Source organism: Mauremys reevesii, linkage group 3, assembly GCF_016161935.1.
Source record: "Mauremys reevesii isolate NIE-2019 linkage group 3, ASM1616193v1, whole genome shotgun sequence".
NCBI classification, from domain to species: domain Eukaryota; kingdom Metazoa; phylum Chordata; order Testudines; family Geoemydidae; genus Mauremys; species Mauremys reevesii.
The window spans coordinates 115,656,695-115,684,119 of record NC_052625.1 but is presented as its reverse complement, the minus strand read 5'-3'; the positions used below and the strand labels follow the sequence as shown (position 1 = coordinate 115,684,119).

The 27,425-nt window shown below is 43.7% G+C and overlaps 1 protein-coding gene and 1 long non-coding RNA gene across 6 annotated transcripts in view; one reads left to right on the top strand and one right to left on the bottom strand.

Annotated features, from left to right (window-relative positions):
* Nucleotides 1-27,425, top strand: part of NCOA7 (nuclear receptor coactivator 7) — a 144,799-nt gene that overhangs the window by 79,660 nt on the left and 37,714 nt on the right. For 2 of the 5 annotated variants that reach the window (XM_039529709.1, XM_039529708.1), the window contains exons 4-10: nucleotides 13,278-13,357; nucleotides 14,620-14,727; nucleotides 16,314-16,427; nucleotides 18,641-18,766; nucleotides 20,932-21,116; nucleotides 23,422-24,467; nucleotides 25,931-26,099. In XM_039529709.1, the coding sequence (XP_039385643.1) occupies nucleotides 13,278-13,357; nucleotides 14,620-14,727; nucleotides 16,314-16,427; nucleotides 18,641-18,766; nucleotides 20,932-21,116; nucleotides 23,422-24,467; nucleotides 25,931-26,099 (1,828 nt within the window). Of the gene's footprint in view, nucleotides 1-11,081; nucleotides 11,855-13,277; nucleotides 13,358-14,619; nucleotides 14,728-16,313; nucleotides 16,428-18,640; nucleotides 18,767-20,931; nucleotides 21,117-23,421; nucleotides 24,468-25,930; nucleotides 26,100-27,425 lie in introns of those variants that run through there. The other 3 variants (XM_039529707.1, XM_039529710.1, XM_039529711.1) reach the window with 3 other exon arrangements.
* On the bottom strand, nucleotides 256-2,228 carry LOC120400758. The gene is made up of 2 exons (XR_005596048.1): nucleotides 2,067-2,228; nucleotides 256-1,315 (listed from the first exon to the last, which is right to left on the bottom strand). It is a non-coding gene; the product is annotated as an uncharacterized LOC120400758 (long non-coding RNA).

The following is a 27,425-nucleotide window of genomic DNA, read 5'->3' as shown; positions in this document are numbered from 1 at the left end:
CACTGGGGATGCTTCACTGATATCAGTGTGGGCTGCTCAGGAAAGGTGCATGACACTTGCATCTTTAAGAACACAGGACTGTTCAGAAAATTGCAAGCAGAGACTTTCTTTCCCAATCGGCAGATTACCATTGGGAATGTTGAAATGCCAATAGTGATCCTGGGGGACCCAGTCTACCCTTTACTCATGATGCCATATACCAGCCATCTTGACAGTACCAAAGAACAATTCAGCCATTGGCTCAGCAGGTGCAAAATGACCGTTGAATGTGCTTTTGATTGTTTGAAGGGTTGCTGGAATTGTTTACTCACAATATGGGAACTCAGTGGGAAAAATATCCCAATGGTTATCACTGCCTGCTGTGTCTGTCATAAAGCAAAGGGGGAAATGTTTCCACCAGGGTGGAGATGGAGTGGCTGTCTGCTGAATTTGAACAAGGGCTATTAGAAGAGCTCAAAGGCTCAGGAAGGCTTTGAAAGACCATTTTAACAGCAAGCCAGAGTAGTGTGTGTTATAGTGTGCTCTACTTGGCCTTGCGCTTTTGTAGCCTGGTAGGAATTGTATGGTGATTGCTGTACATGTAGGAATGTAACATTGTCAATGCACCTATTCATTTTGTTTGTGAATGATCCTATTAGTTGTGTGACATTGTGCAGTAAGAGGTAAGTAGGTATTTTCAGAACTGCTGAGCGCTTGGCGGCATATGTTGTGTACTAATAAAGATGAATAATGCTCCAAATAGAATTTTATTCTGTAACAAAATCTATGAAAAAACCCGTGATTTTAAAACAAATACCTTAAAAACCTAATAAATTAAGAGAACAGAACTTATGAAGGGGAAAAAACATTATGTCCATTTTAGCAACATGTACACCAATCATGGCTTTCAGAGGTTAGTGTACGTGAAGATGTGATTGTCTTTAATGTTCCCTGGAGTGGAGTGGTAGGGGTAGTGCAGTGACCCCTGATGCCATGTGGAATGTATACAGAGATCCCAATATTCAGTTCTCAGTGGGCTGCAGAGGGAGGCAAGCACTGGATTGTTGAATCTGCAGATCCACCAGAGTCTACAGCATCTGTGCTTATTGCTTGAGAAGCCCCATTGTGTCCTGGTGCATCTCTCTCTCCTTTTCCTGCTGGGACTCCTGTCTCCTCACCACTCTTTCCTTCTTCAGGCTGATCGCAGTGTTCATGCTCATGGTCTGATGCAGCACTGGCTTGCAGGATCTTGCTGAAAGGTTATCCCAAGTCCTCATCTTTTTCTTCCTTATCTGGCTCAGGCGTTGTGTGGTGGTGAAGGCCACAGTGGCAGCAGCTGAAGATAAAACACAGGGGTACCATTGTCAGTGCATTCACTACAGAAAGTAAAAAACTTAAGATTTTGAAGTCACTCCCCTCGCTCCTGTCAAGTATTAAGCACTACAGTCTCACTTCGGCTTGGGATTGCTTGTGCACGGTGGCAGTCATGGCATTAGCCCTGGTGAGTATGGCCCACCAAGGATAGGAGAAATGAGGAGGGAATTGCTTGGTTGTATGAGTCTGTGACGGGTCTGGTACCCCAGCACCCCCTAGTGGCAGGGGCGAGCTGTGGGCCTAGCACCACACCACTCCCTTGTCTGTCTGTCGGCCCCTGGTAGCCGGCGTATTACGGCCTAGCGGCCGGAGTCCACAAATACCCCCTTCGGAGCAGAGTAGCGCGGCCTAGCGGCCAGAGTCCACAAACACCCCCTTCGGGGCGGAGTAGCGCGGCCTAGCGGCCACAGTCCACAAACACCCTCTTCGGAGCGGGGTAGCGCAGCCTAGCGGCCAGAGTCCACAAACACCCTCTTCGGAGCGGGGTAGCGCGGCCTAGCGGCCGGAGTCCATAAACACCCCCTTCGGAGCGGGGTTTAAGGGGTGGGGTCGGGGGAGTCGGGCCCGCCCTCTCCACCGAGCCCCGACCCAGGGCCCTGATTGTGGCAAGCTCTCCTTGCCACCCACTTGGCGGGGATCCGCCCGCAACACGCCGAGCGGTACTGCAGCTTTAAGGCTGTCAGTCCCGACAATCACCCTGGGTCACTTCCTACCCTGTCTAGCCGGACATCGGTGTTGTGGGAGCGGTTCCCCCGTAGGTCCCTCGCGGCAGGCGTCCCTCCCCAGGGTCTCCGGTACGGCCTCAGCTCGGCTGACGCCCCGGTCCAGGCTCACTGGCTTTCCCTCTGCAGGAGCTGACGGTCTGCATCCTTCTCCCCCGGTGGCCAGCCCAGACTGAGCAGACCTGCAGGCTTTTATACCGGTCTGCCAGTTGGAGCATGCCCAGCAGAGCTTCCTGGGCGTGGCTTCCTCTGCTAGCAAAGAAGGGTTAACCCCTGCTGTACCAGTGCAGGGCTGTCCCGCCCCGTCACAGAGTCTAATAATTGAGAGTAATGGCACTGAATACTGGCCCCATTTTCCATATGTGGTGGTGATTTTAGCTGATATCACACTCCTGATATCAGAGGGTCACAAAGGCAGGGATTGTACAGGAGCTGCTGGCATCCCAAAATGCCCGAGCCATAGGCTACTAACTTGTTTACTGCAATGATGCCTGCTGCAGGTATCACTGAGTGGCACAGAAAAGTGTCCTACCACAGAGGCAGAAAGAAAGCAGATCTCCGTAGACACCTTCAGCAGAGGACTGCAGAGTATCTCCATGAAAGTTTCATCAAGTTCTCTCAGGAGATTCAAGGGACATCCCCGTGTACATAAACAAACTGCTCTGCTCCCCCTCCCCAACTCTAGAGGAGAATGAAAAGCAGATACACCTCTACCCCGATATAACGCGACCTGATGTAACACTAATTGGGCTATAACGTGGAAAAGCAGCGCTCCGGGGGGGCAGGGCTGCGCACTCCATTGGATCAAAGCAAGTTCGATATAACACGGTTTCACCTATAACGCAGTAAGATTTTTTGGCTCCCGAGGACAGCGTTATATCGGGGTAGAGGTGTAGCAACTCTGTCTTTCTTGATTGTACCACTTCCTCTTCTAACATGAGTAAAGTCATGAAAAGTCAAAAGATGTGTCCTGCTGCTTTGGGGGTGCCATCCCTGTAACTGAAAATGTACCTACACATTTACCCAAGGTTCCTTCCCCTGCATCAGGCTTGACTGCGTGGACTGCAGTGGAGTAAAAAACTGGTCCTGGCTTGCAGCACAGCTGGATCCCCTGATTGTCTGTCCCGCATGCCTCTCCTCTTCCTCTGCCACAATCTAGGTGTGCCCACCAAGCCAGGCCCTCAAGAAAAGGAATTTCAAAATGTTGTGGGGCTTTAAAGGGGGGACAGGGACTTCTGGTCTGCGTGACTACTGGGCAGTGGAGTTCAAAGTGGTGACCAGAGTGGGTCAGTGGGGGATGCTGGAGGACAGTGAGGTTTGACATAACTAATGCAGTGTTTACACTTGCACTGCATAGACTTAAGTACACTGGCCATGGCTCTACACTGCTTGGGAAGGTGATGTTACTATGTCGGAGCTTACAGCGGTGGGAGACACATGCGCAACTAGGTCGACATAAACTGCCTTGCATCGATATAACCGTGTAGCGTAGACCAGGCCTCAGTTATCTCCCTCAGAGAGATGCAGAAGATTCATTTTTATAAAGTGCTCTGATAATGAAAAAATACTTTGATTAGATGTAAAAGGCTATTAAAATAGGATTAGATGTTCTGCTAAGGTTTTGCCACAAAACCAAGTACATTCTCAAATGACCCTGTCCTTTAACTCAGTGGTTCTCAATCAGGGGTCTGTGGCCCACTGAGGGGCCACAAGCCCTTTCAGGGGGACTGCAGAGCCCTATGGCTGAAACCAGGTGCCCCAAGCCCTGGCACCCCCCATGGTGTTGAAGCCGGGAGCCCTGGGAGTGGCCTGGGGCTGAAATCAGCAGCCCTGCCCTGGAAGCACCCCCTGAAGCTGGGAGCAGCACAGGGCTGAAGCCGGGAGCCCCAGTCTGCCTCTCCTCCCCCACTGAAGCTGGGAGCCATGTGTGACTGAAGCCCCGAGCCCCAGCGCTCCCCATGGACAGAAGCCCTGAGCCCATGGGCAGAGTTGGGGGGGGGGCACAAGGGTGTTGGCCCCCCAAACTGCACTGCCTTACCCAGAGTGGGGTAGTCCAGGGGCAGCTCCACCCCCCCCACACCTCCTCCTCTCCCTCAGGCCACATTGTAGGTGGGAAGCCAGAGCCAGGCAGTGTGGGCCAGCTGCTCCTCTGGCTGGTGGTGCCATGGGGTGGGCAGCTGTGGCATTGCCCCATCTGCTGCTGGTGGCCGGGGTTGCAGCTGCTCCTCAGCTCCCAGCTCTGCCAGTAAGAGCCACCCTAGTGGGGGGACCCAGCTCCAGAGCCAGCAGAACCCTCCGGGAGCAGCCACCACAGACCCTCCTGGCACACAGCCCCTAACTATCCTTCTCCCTGCAACCTGAGCTACCCCCTTGCCTGCACCCTGAACTACTCCCGTCTGTGCATTCCCTAGCTACTCCCCTGCCCGTACATAACCCATAGCTACCCCCTGCCTGCACAAAGCCTCTAGCTACCCCCTGCCTGCACCCTGAGCTACCTGTGCCCGTACACAACCCCTAGCTACCCTCTGCCTGCACCATGAGCTACTCCCCTGCCCACACACAGCCCCAGCTACCCTCCGCAAGAGAGAGCGGAAAGAATAAGGTGACAGAGAAGAAACATACAGGAATCAAGATGGGGACGGGAGACGGGGGGTGGAGAGAAGTGGCAACAGAAGACACTTAAATTACAGGGGTCTAGGAAAAAAATAAAGGAGCTGAAAGAATTCATAAACAAACCCTCCCACTTCCATTTGAAACAGCCAACAGTAGGTATCACGATACCCCCAGACATACAATGAAATCACCCCCTCCACATGCCACTATCGCTGCAACCTGCTATGACATCCTAGAATCTAGAGATAGAAAAGACATATTATGTCATCTTATCCATCTTCCCCCTTTCCCATGTCTCTAACACCCTTACCTTGGCCAAAGCAGGATTGCTCCCTACTTTCTATATTCTTAAATTCTGTGTCTCTTTTAGGATGACTCACAGGATGGGTATTGTACCACATCCTCATGGAGACTGTGCAGTTTCATATTCTAAACAGGAGCTCACTGATAAGGAATGTTTCCTGAGATTCAGCCGTTAACTCTGTTTCATCCCATTACCTCTAGTGTTATGGTTGGATCATTTCATCTCGCCCCCGTGTGTTCATGCTCTTCAAATACTTGTGGACTGCAATCATGCATCCACTCCTTAGTTGTAGTTTAGCTAAGCTATTATTATTTAATGCCTTTAACTTTTCTTGATTAAATCAATCCTTGAAGGCTTCGAGCACCAAGTACCACTGCCAGAATGTTGAATTGGGTGATAGCAAAGGTGGGAGATAGAAAGTACTGTTTATAGTACATTACAGCACCCAGATATGATACTTCTATGTATACAGCCCAGCATTTTATTGGCTTTTTCCTTGGACTCTTTTTCTCCATTTACACAAATATTTACTCGGTTGCAGGAGTAATATTCTACTATAATTCCACAAGGCAACTAGGATGATAGTTGCTCTTTTAGCATCATTTTCTTTTAGCACTCATTCTCACTTACCAAAATACCATCAAAAAGTGACCTTCCACATTTTTAAGGATCACTGAAAAGAAAAATCAGAATAATCTTCCAGGGAATTCAGGAATTATGTATAAATTCACAGACAGAGGCATAAAGGAGTCAGTAGTTCTTTGCTACAATCTTTTTTTTTAGCTGATCTCTTTTACTGCTTTTTTTCTCTGAACATTCATTCTCATTGTTCTTTATTAATAATCATTTTCTATATACTTTTATTTTGCTTCTTGTTACTTTGCTACTGTCCATGTGTGTTGGATTTGTGGATGGCTCCCTCTCCGCCCCCAATTGCCCCCTTCCTGCAAATGCTATTCAGTACATACCACAAATGGTATTAACATCTTAGAATTCTCAAATGCTTGAGCCACCAGCTTTTGGGCAAATGGGCACTACAGAAAAACCTGAGAACATGAATGTATCATCTCAGCACTAAGCAAATGTCCAAGTTCAAAGGACAGATGCTGGCTGCCTTTTTCCTTTGAGCCTGAAATACTATTTGACTCAAAAAAGAGCGATTGCCCATACTACCATGGGATGAAGAAGTTGCCTAGAAACTGCCTAGCTGAACTCCACCACCTGATATTTACTAGGTGCCTGGGACCTCTGCTGGAGCAAACAGGACACAAGTATTATTGTCCCTAGTTCATGCACAGAGAAGAAAACTTTGGTTCCTTCATGGAGAAATGAGGGTAGTGGTGACAGGGGGAATGATAAACATATATATAAAAATATTTTTGTGCAGAGTTCAGTTTGTGACCTCTGTGAAGTTAAACATATGATAAGCGTGGTTACAAGTACAGTAAATCCCCTGGGATTTAGGTTAGTTGGATTTTTTAAAACAAACTCAGGTTTTCAGATGAAAGGTTAATTTTTTTTAAAACTGTGTACGCAAGATACATCGATAGCTCATGCCTATATACCAATATTTTCCACCAGTGAAAATGCAATAATTAAATGGCAAAAACCTGTCAAATGAAGTGGATGAGGGGTTATTCTAAGGATTTTATCTAGACTTAGTTACTGTATTTGCAGGGTAAAAATAAATTGCCCCAAACAAAGAAAATATGACTAAAGAGTTCACATTTGTTTTTGAAATATGTTTAGAAGCACAAAGATATGGGCCCTTTTTTGTGGCTTTCAGAGCCAGAGTTGAGATGATAGATGAAGTTGCGGCAGGGCACCCTGCCAGCATTAGTTGGGGGCGCTGAGCCATGGCTCATGCCTTTGGTAAGAAGCAGTTTTCACACCGGTTTTAGAGGTGCAGTATGGGCTCCCATCAGCACCAACCTCCAGCAGATATACAAGGGGCGATATGAGCATGGCCCTACCACACTCAGCCATGCCTTCTTTAGGGTTTGCAGTGCCTCTGGCTGTGCTAGCCCAGCCCCTTCCTAGGTAGGCAAGGGAGAAGATGCATGAAGCCCCTTGCCCCATCTTCTCCACTAGGACAACCACAACAAGGAAGAATTCCCCACTCATTCCATCACACCTGATATAGTACTTGCAGCCCTGTTGATGCCCGGTGGAAAACTTTGAAAATCTGTGTAGAGACTGTTTTGCCTAGATAGCTTCACTCTTCTTTCTATTCTTTGCTCTCTCTACCCATCCCCAATTTTATTATTAAGGATAGTAGCATGAAAATCGAATCTTTCTTTAAGAGTTCATCTGTTCCTGTTATTTAATTCCGTACCTGATGTCTTAATACTTTTTCTGACATCAAAACTGATTATGAAATCACAATTGAAGGATTGTCATTTTAGGTAGGGAATAAGTAGAAGGAGCAAATGAATTCTTCAGAAGCAAGGATCCTGGTTGTCCTCTAGCAATTTTTTTTTAATTTCCATATTCCAAATTTCCATATTACATACTATGGACAGGCAACCAGTGAAGACTAATATATATGCCTATTACAAAAGAGGTCTGTTACTATTGGTCATAGTTACACAAAGTATTTTCTGTGTTTATTAGATTTACTATCTATTAGTTAATAGGGCTGACCATGAGCTGAATGGTGTCCCTCAAGTCCATGCCTGGATGGGAATGGCTGTGTTTATCTCTCTCCACCACTACTCAGAAAACTCGGTCATAGCTCTCTTTTTCATGGCATCCCAATCCTCTGGATCCGAAGGAGATCATTCTGTAGATTCCACAGCGTCCCAAAAAAAGTTAACAGTGCCTGGGGTTCACAATAAGTCCTTACTGACAGTCTAAGGATGAGGCTGTTATTCAAATCAGGGCTTGGAGGGGGTTGGCTATTTTAATATTCAAGCCAAACTATTGTTTAACGTGTAAGCTGATTTCCAAACTTTTATCTGGTGGTTAACCCTTTCTCTCCTGCCTCCAATCGCCCAGCCAGGATTATAGACTTTTAGCAGAATACTCTGGTAAGCAGAAGTTTGACAAATCTTACTTAACAATTTTCAGCTGACAGTCTTAAGTTTCCTAGGATGCTTACATGGAATACACATTACTAAATATCTTTTAAGAGGTAGCATTTAGTGTTGTTTTGAACCAGGGGAGGAGGGAATCTTTTTTTCTGATATCAGAGGGTTAGCCGTGTTAGTCTGGATCTGTAAAAGCAGCAAAGAATCCTGTGGCACCTTATAGATAGTCTGTTAGTCTATAAGGTGCCACAGGATTCTTTGCTGCTTTTTTTTTCTGATGCCTTCCCTGTGAGAGCGTTACAGGCACTCAGACACACATCCACACCCACAGGGCCGGCTTTAGGAAGTGCGGGGCCCAAACAGTTTCAGTTTACGCGGGGCCAGGGATGATGATTTAAAAAAAAAAAAAAAAAAAAAACCACATGCACTCACTGTACTCACTGCGGTCCTCAGCAGCTTCAGGCACTTCAGCGGCAGGTTGTCCAGGTGTGTGTGTTGTTGGCACCAAGACCCCACCGAAGACCCAGAGCAGCGCGCGAGACTCAGCGCGCCGAGACAAGACCCGAGCGCCGCGTAAAAAAAAAAAAAAAAAAAAAAAAAAGGAAAGGAGGAAGGATGGGCACTGGGCGGCGGGGCTTAGCGCCGCCCCGGAATTGGGAGAATTGGCGGTGGCCCTAATTGGTGCACACCCAACTATACCTTCACATCCTAAACTAACAAAAAGTTTGGGATGCCCCCAGATAATGAAAACAAAAGTAGAAAAAAAGGAAAAATAAGAAGATAACAGGGAATTTGCAAACTCTTCTGCACTTGCAGTCTTCTGGCCTTTCAGGGGTCAGGAGCTACAGCTGCAGTCAAGGAAGTAGATGATGTTATAGCTGGCACAGTACTTCACAGTAGAGGGCTTTTCAGGTACTGGGAGACTGGTCAAAGGCTGGTGTAGCCTGTTTATTGATGTCATGACTTCTTTCCCTGGAGGTAATTAGTCCTGGGGTTCTGAACCATCAGTCTTCTTTTGTCTCAAAAAAGTGATGGTCTCAGCTTTCTACTTGATTTTGATGGGTGGTGACTATAGCTTACTCTGCCTTGCAGCACCTTCCCCCGAGGGTCTTCAGGCACATCAGTTGTGGAAACTACCTTCAATCAGGGCTGGCTCCAGGGTTTTTGCCGCCTCAAGCAGCGAAAAAGAAAAGAAAAAAAAGCCGCGATGGCAATCAGAGGGACCGAGGGACCCGCTGCTGAATTGCAGCCAAAGAGCCCGACGTGCTGCCCCTTCCCCTCGGCCGCCCCAAGCACCTGCTTGCTGAGCTGGTGCCTGGAGCCAGCCCTGCCTTCAATTCTGATAACATGGCCCAATAAGATTTGTTTTATGTCATCCTGGGCTCATGTCATTTTCTGGAAAAGTCCTGCTGAAACCAGCAGCTTTAAAAAAAATATTCAGTGTTGTATGCCACATGCCCAGAAAATATCAAAATGAAAAAGACAAACAACCACTTTTGAGGAAGTTAACATGGAATTACCTGGGTAACAAAGACCTAGAACTTCAGCGTTAGGTAGGTTGGCAAGTAGTATTATCCTTATTCTTTGCAGAGAGTTTAAGTAACATGCCCAAAATATGACAGAGTCAACAGGTATCTGTCATAATACTTGGTCCTGCCATGAGTGCAGGGGACTGGACTAGAGGACCTCTCAAAGTCTCTTTCAGGCCTAAAATGCTATGATCACCTTACGGAGCGTATCCTCAAATTCTGTAAAAACAACTCGTTACAAAAGCCCTAACAAACACATACCAGCCACTGAATGTGAATTCACCAGCAACATTAAGAAGAAACTCAGACAGTTTATAACATATGTCCCATCATTTCTTGTAAACAAGGCTATTTGGCAATCTTTATATTTTAAGTACTGGGTCATATAAGTCATGCAACTTATCTCTTTGGAAATTTCCATCTTATAGAAGAAAGGTGACTATAAAGGTGATCAAATTAAAAATCTATTTAAAATAAAAAAATAATTTTATACAATGTCTGTATTCTCGTGTATGCTATTTCTCTTGCACTTGGAAAGATGAACATATGTGTTGGCAAAGGTGCTAGATGCAATAAAAATAGTTATTGGTGAAAATTGGGTATAATTAATTTTGACAGTGTCTCTTTTGCCTTAGTTAGAATTTATATTTAGCCTAAACTGATTTTGTGAACTTTTGCAAAGCTTCTGTACTGTTTGCATTAATTTAGGCTTTTTAAATTAAAAACAAGAATCTAGCTCACTTTTCTGTATTGCATCAGACAGCTGTTTGGAACCCTACTAAGTAAATACATTAACAGTCACACAAGCCAAAGCTACCATGCATTTTGGGTACTTGGAGGGGAGGGGGATACATTTAGCTGGAGCCTCTATTATGGTGTTTTTAAAGAGTTTCTATGCAGCTTGCAGGCATTTAACTCTTATGAGTGTTTCTTTTAATTTGTTTAACTAGCCTGCTCATTTTTGTATAGTTTCCCTTTTTGAAGTTAATGCTATTGTGCTAGGTTTCTTTGGTCCTTTCCCTCCTACAAGGAGGTTAAATTTCATAGGCTCTCTAAAATAGTAATATAAAGTACTAGAAGCCCAGCTTTGCAGTATTTGGTTACCTATTCTCCAAATCACAAAGCAGGATGGAACAAGTAAATCAGCCACTGATTACCTTAAAGAAAAAGATATTGTTAAACAGACCTAAACTTTTAATGTTTAGGCCTCTCTGTGGGGTTAGATCACAAAGCAGGGTCTGGAATCTATTTTAGTGGGTTGGTAAAAACAGCTGCTAGTGTCGTTAAAACTGATTTGTGGAGAATAGTGTCAGAGTACCTGCAGGAGTGGCTCCTGAGTGGGGAGGGAGACAGAGTGCCCCTTGTCCCACTACTGACCCTGCTCCTTCCTGGGCTTTATTGCAGGGCCTGGGGCTGTACGTGCTGCATGTGTAAGACCAGGGAGGGCCCTTATACCTTTGTTCCAGACAGAGCCTGCGATCCTGGGGCTGGGGGCGGTGCGTGCAGGGCAGCACTCGCTCTGCTCCTGCTCTAGTCTGGTTGAAACTGGACTGCGCTGAGCAAGCCCCCTCCCCAGTGAGCACTGGGAGAGCTCAGCGGCCCCGCCCCCGGCCAGCGCGTCTCCAGCTGCTCGGAGAAGGGACGAGGGTGGGCAGCAGCTTCTTTTCATGGCGTTAGTTCCTCGAGCAACAAGCACGTCCTGCTGGAGAGAGGCCTCCGTCTGCAGGGGAGAGACCCCTACAGCTCAGAGCAGCGAGAGGCTCTGCTGGAGCTGCCTGTCCTGCCTGGAGCCAGGCGAGCTGTCTTGGGAGGAGGAGGCGGGGAAAGGGGAGAGACGTGTCCTTTCTAGAAGACTGCAGGATAAGCAACAGAACAGCAGGATCCCTGTGCTTTTCAGAAGTCACCGTTTCTTTGCAGGGTATGAGCCAGCACGTTCCTTATCAGACACATTGCGTGTGATTAGGTAATTTGCCCTCATTCCCCGCCCGGAGATGTTTGCAGTGGAGTGTTGTTGTGTCCACGATCCAGGTGAATGTTGCAACATCTGCCCTTCTCCCGCTGCTGCGGCTGCCACAGACAAAAGAGCTGCATGCAAATTTCCCCAAAAATGCAGCAGTGTTGAAAGCGATGAGACTTTGTCTTCTGGGTACAATTCGGCAAATGGAGACAGCTGCGAGTCCTTACCTGAAGTTGTGGCCTGTGATCCAAGCAGTTTGAACAACCCGCTAGAGGTTATGCACAGTCTTTCTGTTCACAAGCATTTCTCCTGGTGTGTTGACTACAGACAGCCTTACCTTTTGCTAGGTATGCAGTCTTTGATTCCTGTTTCCTTCCGCTGGTCACTTTACTTGTTAGAATATGGGGGAGGAGGTTAAGGGGCTGAATCACTTTGAAATCTTACGTGAGTGGGTGTATTTGCTATCTCTAATAGCAAATAATTGTACCTTTGCCCCTAAAAGTGTGGTGTTGGTTTCCATTAAGCATGTACAGAGACTATTGTAGTAATGGCATCATTTGAAAATTAATACCCAGGTTGTGTGCCGATGATGTGGCGTGTTTCTTCACATCCAAAACTCCCAGATGCATCAGATAGATCATTAAGGTCGTCTTGTTTTTTAGCGGCCGATTTATTCATGCTGTGTTTACCATGTTTTGGTTTTAGCGCTTGCTCATGAGTACAGATTAGCAAGAAAAGACATTCTGCTGCCAGTACCTTTACAATCAATACAATTATCTAATCATTTAGCTGTATATATTTAGTAAACGGTGGTTTATCTCTTAAATAGCGGCAGTGTTTGCATGACTATTTCTAAGTAATTGAGGAGTAACTTTATTTTTCCAAAGAAATAAACCATGTAGTTAAGAAAAAAGTGCTTGTTTTCAAAATCAAATTTCAGTCCTCCAAAGGGATCAACCTAGGCAGAGTCCCATTGATTTCAGTAGGACTCCATGCAGATTTATCCTCCAGCACCTTTACTCAGCAATCCTTGAAGTCAGTAAGAGCTGTGGGCATGCAACTGACTGCCAGATACCTGTTGTCTCTCTCATATTTTGAGCATGTTACTTAAACTCTCTGCAAAAAATAAGGATAATAATACTTGCCGTACCTACCTACCTAACACTGAAGTTGAGAATTCTAATGAATTAAGCTCTTATTCTGCAAAGTTTTACACACACACACACCTGAATAACTCCATTAACTCATGTAAGTGTCTTCAAGGGCCTTAGCTTGTAAAATATTTTGAGGATGAAAATAGTATTTAAAATATTAAGTATTATTGGTTAGGTCTCCATTGTAATCTGATTTTTCATAAATGTACTGATGCAGAATTACTGAATATACGACCACGTGCTAGCTCTTTCTATCTGGACATCACCCCAGTCGTGTAGTACAAATGTGTGCTTTACCCCAGAAGTAAATTGTTCTCCATTAACTAAGGGAAGAATCCACAAAGACTTTTTACAGGGATGCAGTAGGGTATAAGTTGACCTTAAAAGGCTTTAAAATTCTAATCAGAACCTAGTACAGTATTGATTTAGTCTTGGTGGTTATATGATAACATTTCAGGGCTTAACAAGTACAGTGTCTCTTTTTTGAAGTGTCATTGTTGTATGTGATCAAACCATAGTTATGTCCCACATGTACTGTAAGTATCCTCACTTGAAAAATGTTGACAGGTGAAAGGTTTGAGACTTGGTTAATTCAAGTGACTTGTTTGTTCCTCAGATGACAATCAAAACAAAACCAATGAAAAGAAAGAGAAGAAAATGGTTACTCAGAAACCCCTTGGAACTATAGAATATACTGTAAGTACTGGGTGCACAGTTAGGTCATTTGTTAATGTTTAAAATGAGGTTGTCGAGGTTAATGAGAATCTAAAGAAACCAAACTAATATAGACACCCTTTAATTCTTTTTAAAAATATCCTCCAAATATTCTATGTGTAGGAAGGGAAATTGGTCTCAACCCCACAACCATCCTCCAACGTAGGCATCACCCACCCTCTCCCAGCTTCCTGCCTTGTGTATTTCCACTTCCATAGTGTGACCATGTAATAATACCTCTCCTCTTTCTCTGAGAAATAGGCCTGGTCTACACTGAGGGGGAGAGAGAATCGATCTAAGATACACAACTTCAGCTACGAGAATAGCGTAGCTGAAGTCGACGTATCTTAGATCAAACTAAAATTACCTACTTCGCGTCCTCGCGGCGCTGGATCAACGGCCGCGGCTCCCCTGTCGACTTTGCTTCCGCCTCTCACACTGCGAGAGTTCAGCAGTCCACGGGAGAGCGATCGGGGATCAATTTATTGCATCTACACTACATGCGATAAACCAAGCCTCGATAGATCGCTACTCGCCGATCCGGCAGGTAGTGTAGACGTACCCATAGCTCTGTCCCATTAAGTGTTGCCTAGGCCCTCTATCAGGAATATGTTTGTACCCTGATCATGAGATGCCAGTGTTTCCTTTTTGGAATGCCAATCATATACACTGCCTCTGTATCAGAAGTGATTAGTTGTGTTCTGGGAGCAAGCTTACTGAAAGGTGCCAGGGACATATTGTGATGTCCCCTTTTCGCTACAGATTCAGGAAGGGAAGGAACCCTTAACCTGACTCTCTCATGTGCTAGTATGCTGTGTTACCACCAGGCCTGCTGAGAATAGGCTTGAATCTTAACTGCTAGAATGAGTGAAAGAGTAATGAATGTCAAATATATATATAATGTGTGCACAATGTGCCCCCCTCCTCTCTCGTAACCAGTTATAACTGGAAGGAGCTAAGTTAAAATGATACATTGTTTAACTAAGTTTGATGAAGCAGTGAGAGAGGGATTGTAACTGTTCTTTTTTCTCTGTTTTATAGAGTGGAAAAAGTGCTGCTAACTTAGTAGATGTTGTTTTATAATTAACTGTGTCATCTCCCAAAAAGTAGACCGATAGAAAATATTTTAGATCACCAAGTCCATAGCCTGCAGCTGGTCTACCCGATAAAGTTTAAATAAATTATTATACTGATCCTGTACTTGATTATTGCTGTATCTTAAACATCCAGTTTTCTTTCTTCAGGCTGGAAGTCAGGACACCCTAAACAGCATAGCATTGAAATTTAACATCACTCCAAACAGACTTGTGGAACTCAATAGGCTGTTCACACACACAATTGTTCCAGGGCAGGTAATTTTTTAAGTTTTAAATACTCAGAAATTCTGATTCTTTGCTATGTATTTAAAGACTCTTTCCCCCCCCCCCCCAAACGTAATGAGTCTGTTAGGCAGATATATATGATGGTGATGGGCAGTATAGCTCAGATAGTTGCAAGAATTGGTCTAGACCCACTTGGGAATCAGGAAGCCAGCTGGCCCAGGAATAAGAAACCCTGGGTTCCTTGTCCCAGAGGCAATCTGCATGGCAGGTCTGCCCAGGAACCCTAGATTCTGGGAGCCCCCAGCAGCTGCTGAGTGAAATTGACATCCTTGTCAGCTTCACCACTGCTAATAGTCAGTGAGCTGCTGCTGTCCTGGGAGCATAGTTAGATTTGAAAACACAGGGTACAGTTTTTTTTTCCAGAATTTCTGATTTGCAGGAAATCTTGAAAATTTGATTTCATTCTGAGTCAGAACAAAACCAGTTCTCGAAATTCTGAAATTTCTCGCTAACCAGAAATCCTGAGTTTTGGCCAGCTCTAGTGATGATAATATCTAGCTCTTATAAAGTACATTTCATTAGTAGATCTCAAAGCAACTTATAAAGTAAGCAAGTATCATTGTCTCCATTTGACAGATGGGGAAACCAAGGCACAAAGGTAAAGTGATTTGCCTATGGTCACTCAGCAGCAGAGTGAATTCAAGTACAGGGACGCCTTAAGTTTTTATTATTTAAAGAAAAATAATTTTTTTTAAATGTCTGTACTCGTAAATAATACTGTGGGTTTAAAAAGTTATGTAGTTTTAATTTTTCTTTTTGACCATTGAAGTGTATTTCTTTCTGCACTTCTTTGGGCTTTGACATTGACAAATGACTCTGCAGCTTTATTTTTAGGGTCTTATGCTACTAAACGCTTGAAAGTCTGTAAGAGTAAAAATCCAAATAAGACATGGCTTAATTTTTTTATAAAAAAAAATTGTTGACATTAGATTTATTTGTATTAATAAAAAGTTTCCAAGGTACCTGACAGTGTTCCATTACATATTTTCTCTTTAATTCAGAAGAGTTTTTCCCTCTGACATAAATATGGTTTGGAAAAGAGAAATCTTATTGCAAAACATAATTTCCTGTAACTTCTAGCTCTAAAATTTACATTTGTTGCTTCCTCCAGTGGCTTCTTTTTTTGGGTCCAATTTTTGCCTTTATAACAGGTATCTGCTGCATTAACGTCTATAAACTATACTGTGATGATTTCTGTATTAGTTCATCTTGTAATTAGGTTGTAGTTTACACAGGTAAGGGAGGTTATCATTCTTTCAAAACTGGTGTACGCTGCTGCCTTTCTCAAAAAACAAAATATAGACCCTGATCCTGCAGTGAGATTCATATGGAACCCCACTGACTGACAAATAGCATTTTAGAGATAGGAGTTATTCCAGAATGTGTTTTGCAGTGAGATGTGTGTGATCAATACCAGATTGTCTTTGTTGGGACTCCTGCATGGATCTCATTGCAGAATCAGGGCCATAGTGTTTATATTACATATGTCTCTCTTTTTCTTGTATATGTAACTCTTTTCAGATAAGTTATTTATATTTAATGTAATCTTTGTGCAGGTTCTCTATGTCCCAGATACTGACCACTATTCCAGTGCTTCTAGGTTAGCGTCTTCCAGTCCTGGTGCTCCTGTTTCTCCTTCATCATCAGATGCTGAATATGATAAACTTCCTGTAAGTAAATCTTGTGTTTACAGAACACTGTTTCTTTGAAACTCAGGTTAAATCCTATTAAATAGTTATTTTTTGATGAGGTTGCAATTGAGGCATTGTAGAAAATGGCATTAAAAGCGGCTGATGGGTTTGAGCCAGTTGTTCTTGGGAGTTTAGGTGTTTCTGTACTGATGTTTACACAATTAAACCAATCCCCGCCCGCCCCCCATCAGTCCTATGATCTGATCCATGAAAATGGAGTCCCATTAAAGTCAGTGGGGCTGTGTTCATTGGTCTTTCCATGTCAATCAAATTGAAGAATTGGGCCTTAGTCAGTGTTCCCTCTAATTTTTCCCACCCATGTGCGGAATGAATTTTGTTATTATGGAGGTGTGACACATCACATTCATATTGGTGCACATAACAACATCCGTGTGGTGGGGGTGAGGCCGAGTGATTTTTGTGGGAGGGAGCTGCGGCAGAAGGTTGGGGTGAAGGGGTGTGAAGGCTCTGGAGTGGGGCTGGGGATGAGGGGCTCTGGGTGGGGACAGAGGGTTGGGTGCAGGGGGTGAGGGCTCCAGCTGGGGGTGCGGGCTCTGGGGTGGGGCTGGGGATGATGGGTTTAGGATGCAGGAGGGTGCTCTGGGGCTACTGTGAGGGGAGAGGACTCTTCCTGCCCCCACCCCCAGTGCTCTCTCCCCACAGCAGCACCTGGGCTTGGGGGGAGAGGTGCCTGTCCCTGCTGTGGGAGCTCTGGGGGCAAGGGCAGCAGGATAGGCGCCCAGCTCTGGCAGGCTGGGGTCGGCCCGTGCTGCGCCTGGGGCTGGCCTAAGCCACACTATTGTACTTAAAGTACTGCCCAGGATCTTTTCAGGGGGAATAAGGCAAAACGCCACATTTATTAGTAATACATGTATTCATTAACATTGTATCATATGCATATGAGATATATCTCACACTTATGCACTCACACACACACACAAGCACACTCCGACTTGTTGTTGTTACCAATTAGTTGCTCCCCCTAACTGCACTGGCCAGGTGAGTTAGATGGGGTAGGGGGTGGAGCCGGGCTTCTGCTGATCCAGATTGATGCTCCCATGTTGACAAGACGAAACCCGGGGTCCTCTGCAAGACACCTCACCTTTATAGCAGCTTCCCTCTTATGCAAATACGTACCAGATTCAAAATTTGTGTTTGTGTCCATTGGTTCTTTGTCCTGCTTTCTTCTGGGTGTTGTTCCAATGCTGCAAAGAGCGTGTTTCCAAAAGAAGGTGCTTGCTTCTAACCCCCGAGGCTGTCAGTATGTCTGCTTGTCTTTAATGAGCCCACCTGACAGGTTTTATTGTCCTTGGGTCTGGCTCCCAGTCCCTCAACCCCAAACGGTTGAGGCTGTCTGGAGGTGCTGCCTGCCATGCCTGGCTCATTCACACCTCATTCATTCAACAGGGCAATTGATTAAGGGAGTTGGGGGCTGGGGGGAGATCTTGTTCTACTGCTAGCAAAAAGACATTTTTCTTCTATCTTATTCTATCCTTAGGGGCTATAACATTATACCAAGGGCAATGCAAAGTTTCTACATGAGGCTTTGATACAAAGTTTCCATATACCAAGGCTCATTAATACAAGATTTCTATATGAGGCTTTGATACAAAGTCTCATGAAAACAGAGGTCACGCATGGGTAGACCCACTACAAGGTTATATGAAGAGGCACAATGTAAAGTCATATGAAAATTATCAGAGATTTATCTACAACACCACCCCGGCCACGCCTGGGGCTGTACCTGGGCCCGATCTGGCTGTGGTAGGTCTGTGCCGCAGGGTGAGTTGTCCCTCCCCCGGCTGAGGCAGGCCCCCGGGTGGGTTCTCTAAGCCTCTGCGTGGCGCTAAATAGGCTACTGCGTGGCTGCGTAGTTTACAGGGAACTTAGGCCTTAGTGTGATTAACTTAGGTGTCTAATTGGAAACTTTTGTAGTGGGTGGTTTTGTTTTTTTCCTTAATTTCCTGTGTCTCATTTACTTGGAGTTTTATTTATAAATATATATGTATGTTATAAACAAAATGTGGACACATGCTGGGTGGAGTATGAAATATAAATCTGGCTGTGTTCTTCCTTTAAACCAAAAGGAAAATTGTTAATGCACCTTGGTCTTTAATTTTTCAAAATCTGAGAAGGAAAATGTCTGTGAAACTGGTCCTGATGTTTTGCACTGAGGCTTTTGCTTTTTAAAGGATGCTGACTTGGCAAGAAAGGCCTTCAAACCAATTGAGCGAGTCCTGTCATCTACCTCGGAGGAAGATGAACCAATAGTTGTCAAATTTTTAAAAATGAACTGCCGTTACTTCACAGATGGTAAGGTAAGTGGAGCTTGGGCCTTGTGTCTGATTCGAGATCCTTTTACAGCGTGAGCTTTGTTGTTAGTGTAAGTCAGAGGCTAACAGCGGGTTTGGGAGCCAAGCATAACGTAAGAAAGTGCTCTGGACATTCTGTTTGTTACTCCACACTATAGTGACATATTTGCTCTTTACATCCATTTACCTATTACAGTGACTGCTTGAAGCTCTTCCTTCCCACCCATCTCCTTCTCCTTTACAGCCTTTTACTGGAAAGGTCTCCTTTCAAGAAATGTTGGGAGCCCCACCCATGTGCTTGGAAGACACCTGTACAGAGAGTATTGCACTTCATAGTTCCATTAATCATGATGTATAAAATGCCTGAGCAGAGACTGCCAAGTTCCATCAAATTACAGGATTGCTTTATAAAATGGACAAATGTTTATTGTAGTATACGTGTGACCTGAATTGGCTTTGAACTCTCTCTAGGGGTAAATGCACAAGATCAGGGCAGATCTTAGTTCTCTTACTCCCGAAGTTTGAAAACTGTTTTCCTATATTTATTTATTTTCTTATTTACTCTTGTTGTTTCTCATTTACGTCTCCTATAAAAGATGTTTATACACTTGAGTTTTCACGTTCTTTGGAGTCAACAGGAAACACCTGAGATACTAATTGTTTCAACTTAGCTTTTTTCTCTTTTGTCCTGTTGTTTTGTATACGATTTACATTCAGGGCGCTCACTTTTTCTGTTTCTGAACAGATGTGGAATATGCATTTAACCATCTTGGAGTTTTTGTAGAAAGTAGCAGAATACTAGTGTGTCTTGTGCAGAAACTTGTACAACACAGTGCTTTCTTGTGTAAAGCTTTTTTGATACTGGGTTCCATTTCAAATTATATAACTGTCAGTTTCTTTGAAGCCTACGTATGCTTTAGGAGCCAAAAACAGCTTCACACCTCAGCAGTCCAGTGTGGACTTTGGTCTTGGCAACATATCTTCAAGCAGAGTCTGATCTATTCCTGTTTCCCCTTTGGCCCAAATACAAAACTTGGCCTAAATATGTGACATTCTGCTGTCTGTATTGAGAATAGTGACTTTGACACCTGTGAGTCTGAATGGCAGAACCTCCCGCTATACACACAGATCACACAGAAGAAGGATGTGCAAAGTATATCTTGCCTTTGCTCCACAAACAAAAGGCAACACGTGCTCCCTAGTATCGATCTGTTAGTTTTGTTGTATCTCTTCCTCTGGCTTCCTAGCCTGCACTGGCATGACTTGCTGGTTGACTAGCCTTTTCCTTAGTGATGCTTGCTGTGTTATGCAGGTTAATCTTGTGGTCATTTGGGCTCTATGATAGCTGTCTGTCAAATGACTTCTGATCAAATGCAGTATTGCTGACAATTTTGGTCATGATTGTAGGCTACTAAAAGGCCACATCCATGAGCCCCATGTCCGGTTGTGGGAGACGGTCATTCATCCAACCCAGGTCTAGTCATTTCCAAGAGTTAAAAATTGTTTCCACAGCAGTGTAAATTCCCAGCTTGGCCAGAGAGCCATTGGAGGGTGGAGAATGGAATTACCATGTTGGATGCCTGTAAAATAGGTCAAGAAAAGATTTTCTATGTACCAGACGGCTCTCTCAAGAAAGGGGATGTGGAACCCTAGATTCATCTGCTGTCAGTACAGCAACATCTCCATGTCCCTATTACTGGGAGGCCCTGTATGTGTGCAGAAATCCGTGCCAGCAGGTTGAGGTAGGGCTGCTAGCACAGATTTACCAGGCAGGTGTAGCCAAAATAAAAAGTTGCCGGTGGGTTTAAAAAAAATAGTCTTTTCTTGCTTCTGGTTAATTAACAAGCTGCAGCTCCAGTTTATAGCAGCCAGGGATGAAAGTTAAGTACCTTGAATCCTCTTTATAACACTGTCCTTGTCAGCTAAGCATTTTGAGTGTTCCAAAGAGTTCTCTTTTTTATTTATCCTTCTTTATAATATCTGGCCCAGTGCAGTTGGAAGCCAGAGCGTTCTGTTAGAAAATATTGCCCCACAGGGATATAAAGAGAGATGAGAGAGAGTATTATACTAGGCAAATAACTTAAAGGTTGACACTGAGCTATTCATTAAAGTGACCTCTGGTCAGTGATTAGATTTGATGTGCTAACTCTCTCTTTATTTGTTTTTATTAGGGTGTAGTTGGGGGTGTCATGATAGTGACTCCAAACAACATCATGTTTGACCCACATAAGTCGGATCCTCTGGTAATTGAGAATGGCTGTGAAGAGTATGGGCTCATCTGCCCTATGGAGGAGGTTGTCTCGATAGCCCTCTACAATGATATCTCTCACATGAAGATTAAAGATGCCCTGCCATCGTAAGGAGTGTTCTTTCCTGATTGTGTTTACATCTTATCAGCTGGGGAGGGGAAAACAAAACAAGAAAAGAGAGGTTTGGTGGGAGTGGTAATAAAGTTCATGGGAAGAGACAATTAACAGTGCCTTAAAGGAAAGAGAGCTGGAGAAAGGCAGAAAGGTGTGATGTCCTATAAAACAGTGGTTCTCAACCAGGTGTAGATATACCCCTGGGAGTACCCGATGTCTTCCAGGGGGTACATCAGCTCATCTAGATATTTGCCTACTTTTACAACAGGCTACATAAAACGCAGTAGTGAAGTCAGTACAAACTAAAATTTCACACAGACAGTGACTTGTTTATACTGCTCTATATACTGTACACTGAAATGTAAGTACAATATTTATATACCATGGTAAAAACAAGAAAGTAAGCAATTTTTCAGTAATAGTGTGCTGTGACATGTTTGTATTTTTATGTCTGATTTTGTAAGCAAGTACTTTTCCAGTGAGGTGAAACTTGGGGGCATGCAAGACAAATCAGACTCCTGAAAGGGGTAGAGTAGTCTGGAAAGGTTGAGAGCCACTGCTATAAAAGATGAAGGAAAATAAATTTTTCAACAGCAGAAAAGGAGACATGTGTAGTAGGTATCAAAACCTAAGAGACAGAGGACAGTGAAAATGTCCAAAGGCAGAGAGAAAGATGGCACGCCAGGTGTAATGTTTAGGTTTATGTGATATTTATTCCTGCGGGTTAGTTTCTACAACTGATTGAGACCCCCCAGAAAGTGTTCCACAATTTTAATGGAAGGGAGGTGACTACAGAATGTTACTGATTAGTTTTCATTCAGATTGCTTGCTGTTGCTATTGTGACTATATTGGTGAATGGAACAGGTATTTTTAAACATTTCTGGTCACAGCACTACCTCCCACAAACCTCCAAAATATCAGTCCTCTTAGGTAGGAATAAGAGATTGTAACCCATTTAATTACTTCTAATACACAGTAGTGTTTTCTTACCTGGTATTTTCACTTACACTTGGTCAATTATACCTTGATGATGAACACTGTCCACAGGTCTGTTCTAGAAAACAACCTGTCTTCTCAATGCAGATAACAGGGTTTCACCGTTTAAGTAAATGTGTCATCTTCCCTCTCCTCCCCTGTTAGTCATAACATCTCAGCCATGCAGAACAAAGGCAGCTAGCCCTGGAGAGATGTATAATGGTGATATAGTCATAGGTAAGACTAAGATTTTGTGACAGGTCTCGGGCAATAAACAAAAATTCACAGAAGTCCTCAACCTGTCAGTGACTTTTACTAAAAATAATGGGGCGGCTTGGGGCTCCAGGGCCTGCCCGCGGCAGCTCAGGTCTCCGGGGCCCTAGGGCTGAGGTGGAAAATGTCACGGAGGTCTCTGAATGTTACAGAATCTGTGACCTCTGTGGCATAATGTGATCCTTAGTCATAGGGTTTCCTGTCTTAGCTGTTTAGACATCTATACCATACTTTGCATCTCAGTATCTTCATGGGAAAATATATAAGCTTTCATTATCTGTTCTCAGGCTCTTTAAACTTGACCTATGTGAATAACAAAGTAAGTAAAGATCTTGAGCTATATGTCCTTATTTCCAAGATTTTCCTAATTTCAGGCTCTTTGATGGGTTGCCCCACCCATCCCTAGAGTTTTTGGGGAAATTCTGCAGTCAAATGATCAATTTTAGCATTGGAGGAATAACAAATAACTTAAGCTTTTTAAGGCACTTACAGCTCTAAAGTTGTGTAAGTACTTAAAAAATGTAGAGGAGAGTCTCTCTGTGGTTTTCTGTACTTTCAATAATTAACTTCTACCAGTTAAAGAAGCAGGAATGCTGCAAGAGTCTGGAGCATTGTCCCAGACATACCACTCTTCTTTTATAAAGGATGAGAAGTAACAGAATAAACAGGGCTAGATCCGTAGCTGGTGCAAATCAGTGCAGGTCCTTTGACTTCAGTAAAGCAATGCCATTTTAGACCAGCTGGCCTTATTTTTGTATTATTGAATACCTGATGATGTATACAATGTCAGTGACATTATGTACCATTTTTCCCCCAAGAGATATATGCTGCAGAATTACTCATCTTTTAAAAGTTATACTTCCCACAGTTTCTTCATTTTGATACCATGTATTTCAGCTGGCTTACGTTTTATTTTCAAGGAAGCCATTTTTGGTTTGGTTTTGTTGTTTAAAATCATTTTCACATATTTAAGTTGTTTTCTTTGCCATTTTGTTTCGTTTCCATTTTGTTTTTAACATCCCACGTACATCCACCATTTCTCCTGACAGTGACATTCCAAAGGATCTTTGTCCTTTGTACAGGCCAGGAGAGTGGGAAGACCTTTCCTCTGAGAAAGATATCAACCCTTTCAGCAAATTCAAGTCCCTGAGCAAGGAAAAGAGGCAGCAAAATGGGGATGATTCCAAATCAATAAAGCCTTTGGACAAGGAGAAATCTGCAGATTTTGAACTTCTTAAGCCTTCTGACAGCACTATTTCAATGGAAGCTAAGTCATTGGAACCTCCCAGTGGCATGGCCTCTGCTGAAGCATCTGAAAGGTCTGCTGTAGGGGCACATACCAAGGAACCTTCTGGGGAAAAAGCTGCTTCAGACTCCAAAACCAAAGAACGTTCCATTATAGAAGGAGGAGATGATGACTTCATTGAACTCCAAGAGACTGCATCTCTTACAAATACCAGATTAGACAGAAAAGATGCAGTAACAGAAGGTTTTTCTTTTGACCTCAAGGATTTGGGGAAAGCCAGGTCGCAAGTAACCAAATCTGTTTCAGAAGTCCAGGACCTACTGGCATTTGATTCCTTGGGCACAAAGAATGATGTTGAACCCAAAGCTGATCTAGACTCAGAATCATGTGAGAAGCAAGATGCCATGCCAGAAGTAAACAAGTGTGCCAGTTCCCCGACAGGTAAGGTGGAGACTACACTGGACATTCAAAAGGAGCTAGATAAAAACAAACTTATTGAGTTTTACCTCAGTAAAGATAAAGATGGGTCACAGCCTTCTGAAAACCTACATAAGGCTGGAATTGGTGAAGGTGAAAACAATAAAGCAACAGGTGTAGACCTCACACTTAGCAGTTCAGAGTCCCAAGTTAACAAACTTCTTGCAGTTAAAAGTGGGGATTCAAGCTGCATTGAAAGGAAAGAGCCTTCACTGGAAGTCTGTTTGGCTGCAGTGGAGGAAAAGGATCTTAAAGAGTCTGTGAAATCTTCATCGGTACCATCTCTGGACAAGGTGTGTCAAGAAACACAGTTGGACAATAATTCAGAAATCAGACTGTGGCTGTTACAGAGAATTCAAGTACCAATTGAAGGTAGGTCTCTGTCTATGCTTATTCTGTTAATTGTGGGAGCTGGGCAGCATGAGTTCAGTGCTCAGTACTATTTATTTCTTTTTCAGTGTAGTTTGGTATTTTACAATATAAATCTTGAGGCAATAACTTGACCGTACAAATTCTCAATCCAGAAGTAATGTATGAGAAAAAGGATCCCTTCTAATAGTTTGGGCTACAGAGTTTCAAAGAATCATAGAATATCAGGGTTGGAAGGGACCTCAGGAGGTCATCTAGTCCAACCCCCTGCTCAAAGCAGGACCAATTCCCAACTAAATCATCCCAGCCAGGGCTTTGTCAAGGAAGGAGATTCCACCACCTCCCTAGGTAACCCATTCCAGTGCTTCACCACCCTCCTAAGTTTGACGGATGGCTAGTGTGCTTTGTCCATGTTTAGTAACTATTTTTCATAACATTTTAGCAATAAGTGCAATAAAATGTCATCCATGTATAGTGTTGACTGTGACAAGCAGTGGCTGAAAGATTACTATTATTTTGCTATGTATTGACACGATCTGCAGTTTCATTGAAGACTGCCAATGTACTTCTAATGTGTCAAGTATCAGAGGGGTAGCCGTGTTAGTCTGGATCTGTAAAAGCAACAAAGAATCCTGTGGCACCTTATAGACTAACAGACGTTCTGCAGCATGAGCTTTCGTGGGTGAATACCCACTTCTTCAGATGCAAGTACTATTGCATCTGAAGAAGTGGGTATTCACCCACGAAAGCTCATGCTGCAGAACGTCTGTTAGTCTATAAGGTGCCACAGGATTCTTTGTTGCTTCTAATGTGTAAAAATCCAGAGTGATGCATAGCAACATAATGACTCAAAAGAGTGAGTGTGTGCAGGCGTGCACATGTTTATACTGTTTCTTAGTCCTTTTTGTGCTGCTGGACCACCCAAGATGTGCTGCTGAGCAGGAGTATAAGCACAGTCTTGCTGAGTCACCATTCTGTTTGTTCTACTATTATGTGACTATAGATGAAATATAGGAGCACATTGGAAAATGTGGAATTCTCTTGAACCCAAGCCAAACTGACCTCCAGTTTACACAGCATGTGTGAGGTGTTTCTTTTTTCAAGTCTAAGGGCTTGATTCTCCCTTAAAACCAGGGGGTAACAAACTCCATTGACTTCAGTGGAGAAATCCTTGATTTACACCAGAGTAGGTGAGAGGAGAATCAGAGTCTAGGTCACAAATTGTGTCTGTGTGGGGGTGGGGGGGGAATTAAATCTCCCCTTTTTGGAAAAGATCTGTGTGCCACTGACCGTTCTTGGGCATCTATCTGTCTTATGGAAACGGTGGCCTTCAAGCCTTCCCAGGGTGAATGTGGTAAACTCAGAGTGTTGAATATTCCTTCCCAGGAGGAGATTGATCTTTGTGTCTGTATCTAAGCTACCAGTACTGTACTGGAAGCCTATCATTCCTTTTGTTTCTGATTCAGATATGCTTCCTTCAAAAGAGGAGAAAAGCAAGACCCCTCCCATGTTCCTGTGTATCAAAGTGGGCAAGCCCATGAGAAAGTCCTTTGTTACTCAAAGCACCACCATGGCACAGCAGTATGGTAAAAGGAGAAAGCAGCCGGAGTACTGGTTTGCTGTTCCTCGGGAAAGGTAGGCTGCAGTGCATGATACAAAACGCATTTGTCTCTTCATTAATTATCAACCACATCAACAATTTTAGGGGCAAATCCTGACATCCTGTATCCCACACCAAAGTTTGCCCAAGAGCCCAAATGCAGCAGGAATGCGAGGAGGTAAGGAGTCTGTGTGGTGTTCTTGAGGATGCAGGGGAAGTGTATGGGGTGAAGAGGGACTGGAAGCACAAAGGAAAGCATACTCCTCCTTAGCAGCATGTGAGCAGAGAGGTGTTTGGGAGGTGGGGATGAAGGAGTGACTGTCAAAGAAGTTCAGTTATTTCTGCTTCCGTTGTTTAGAAGAGTATAAATTGTAATAAACAATGTTCAACAAAGGAGGGTTGGATTCCTGCGCACAGGAATTAGATTTATTTATTTTTTTCACTGAGCCTTCGTTTCTTGTATTCTGAATTGAAGGAGACCACTGTGAAAAGAACAACTTACTCTGCTGGAAGGATATATTGTGTATAGTAGTTGAATAATTTCTTGCTTCTAAGAGCCATAGAATAAGTTCCAGAGACTTCATTAGAGCATCATGATTCACTTGAATTTCTAGCCTGTTAAAATATTATTTATTCCACTGGAATTTGTAGCTTGTAAAGATAGTCATGTGGCTGCTGCAGAGAAATGCTGTCAAAAGTGGGCATTTCAAAGGGTATTGCTTCCATCAGAGCTCAAGAGTACAATCCTTAGGTCTGCATTTCAATGCGGTTATGTAAAAATGGCATCTTCTTACTCACATCTGTTCTCAGTTTGTATTTGGAGACTGATTGTCTGTCAAATGCTTTAGAACGTGGCCAGTGTCGTCCTACCGAAGTTTTGTTAGCAGCATGGAGCCAACACAATTATGTGAGAGAATGAGCTGGATCTGTTCAGGCTTACACATTGCATTTTTTCAGTTCAATTTCAAACTCTGCCTGTCAATTTCATTTGAGCAGTTACAAGTTATGTAAGTGTCAAAATATGGATGGAAGTCAATGGGGCTTCTTTGGTGTAAATTAGAGATCCTGCAAACCCAATTCTGCCCTAACAACTACAATGATGTACAAGCCAAAAGGAAGCCAATGTGGGGGTTTTTTTGTTTGGTTTTTTTTTTAAACTCCCCAGATTGAGTTTGTGGGGTTGGCACAAATTATCTTCTTACACAGCAAGTTAGCGTAGTTTGCTAGTAGGTCAGTGAGCAGCAATAAATGCAGAACCCGCAATGCCAGTTATTTTAAAGGTCATTTTTCAAAGTAAATCACCCGTTAAGCCATGCTCTTGATTTTTCTCCTTTTTGGCAGATGTGGACCAGTTTGCTAAA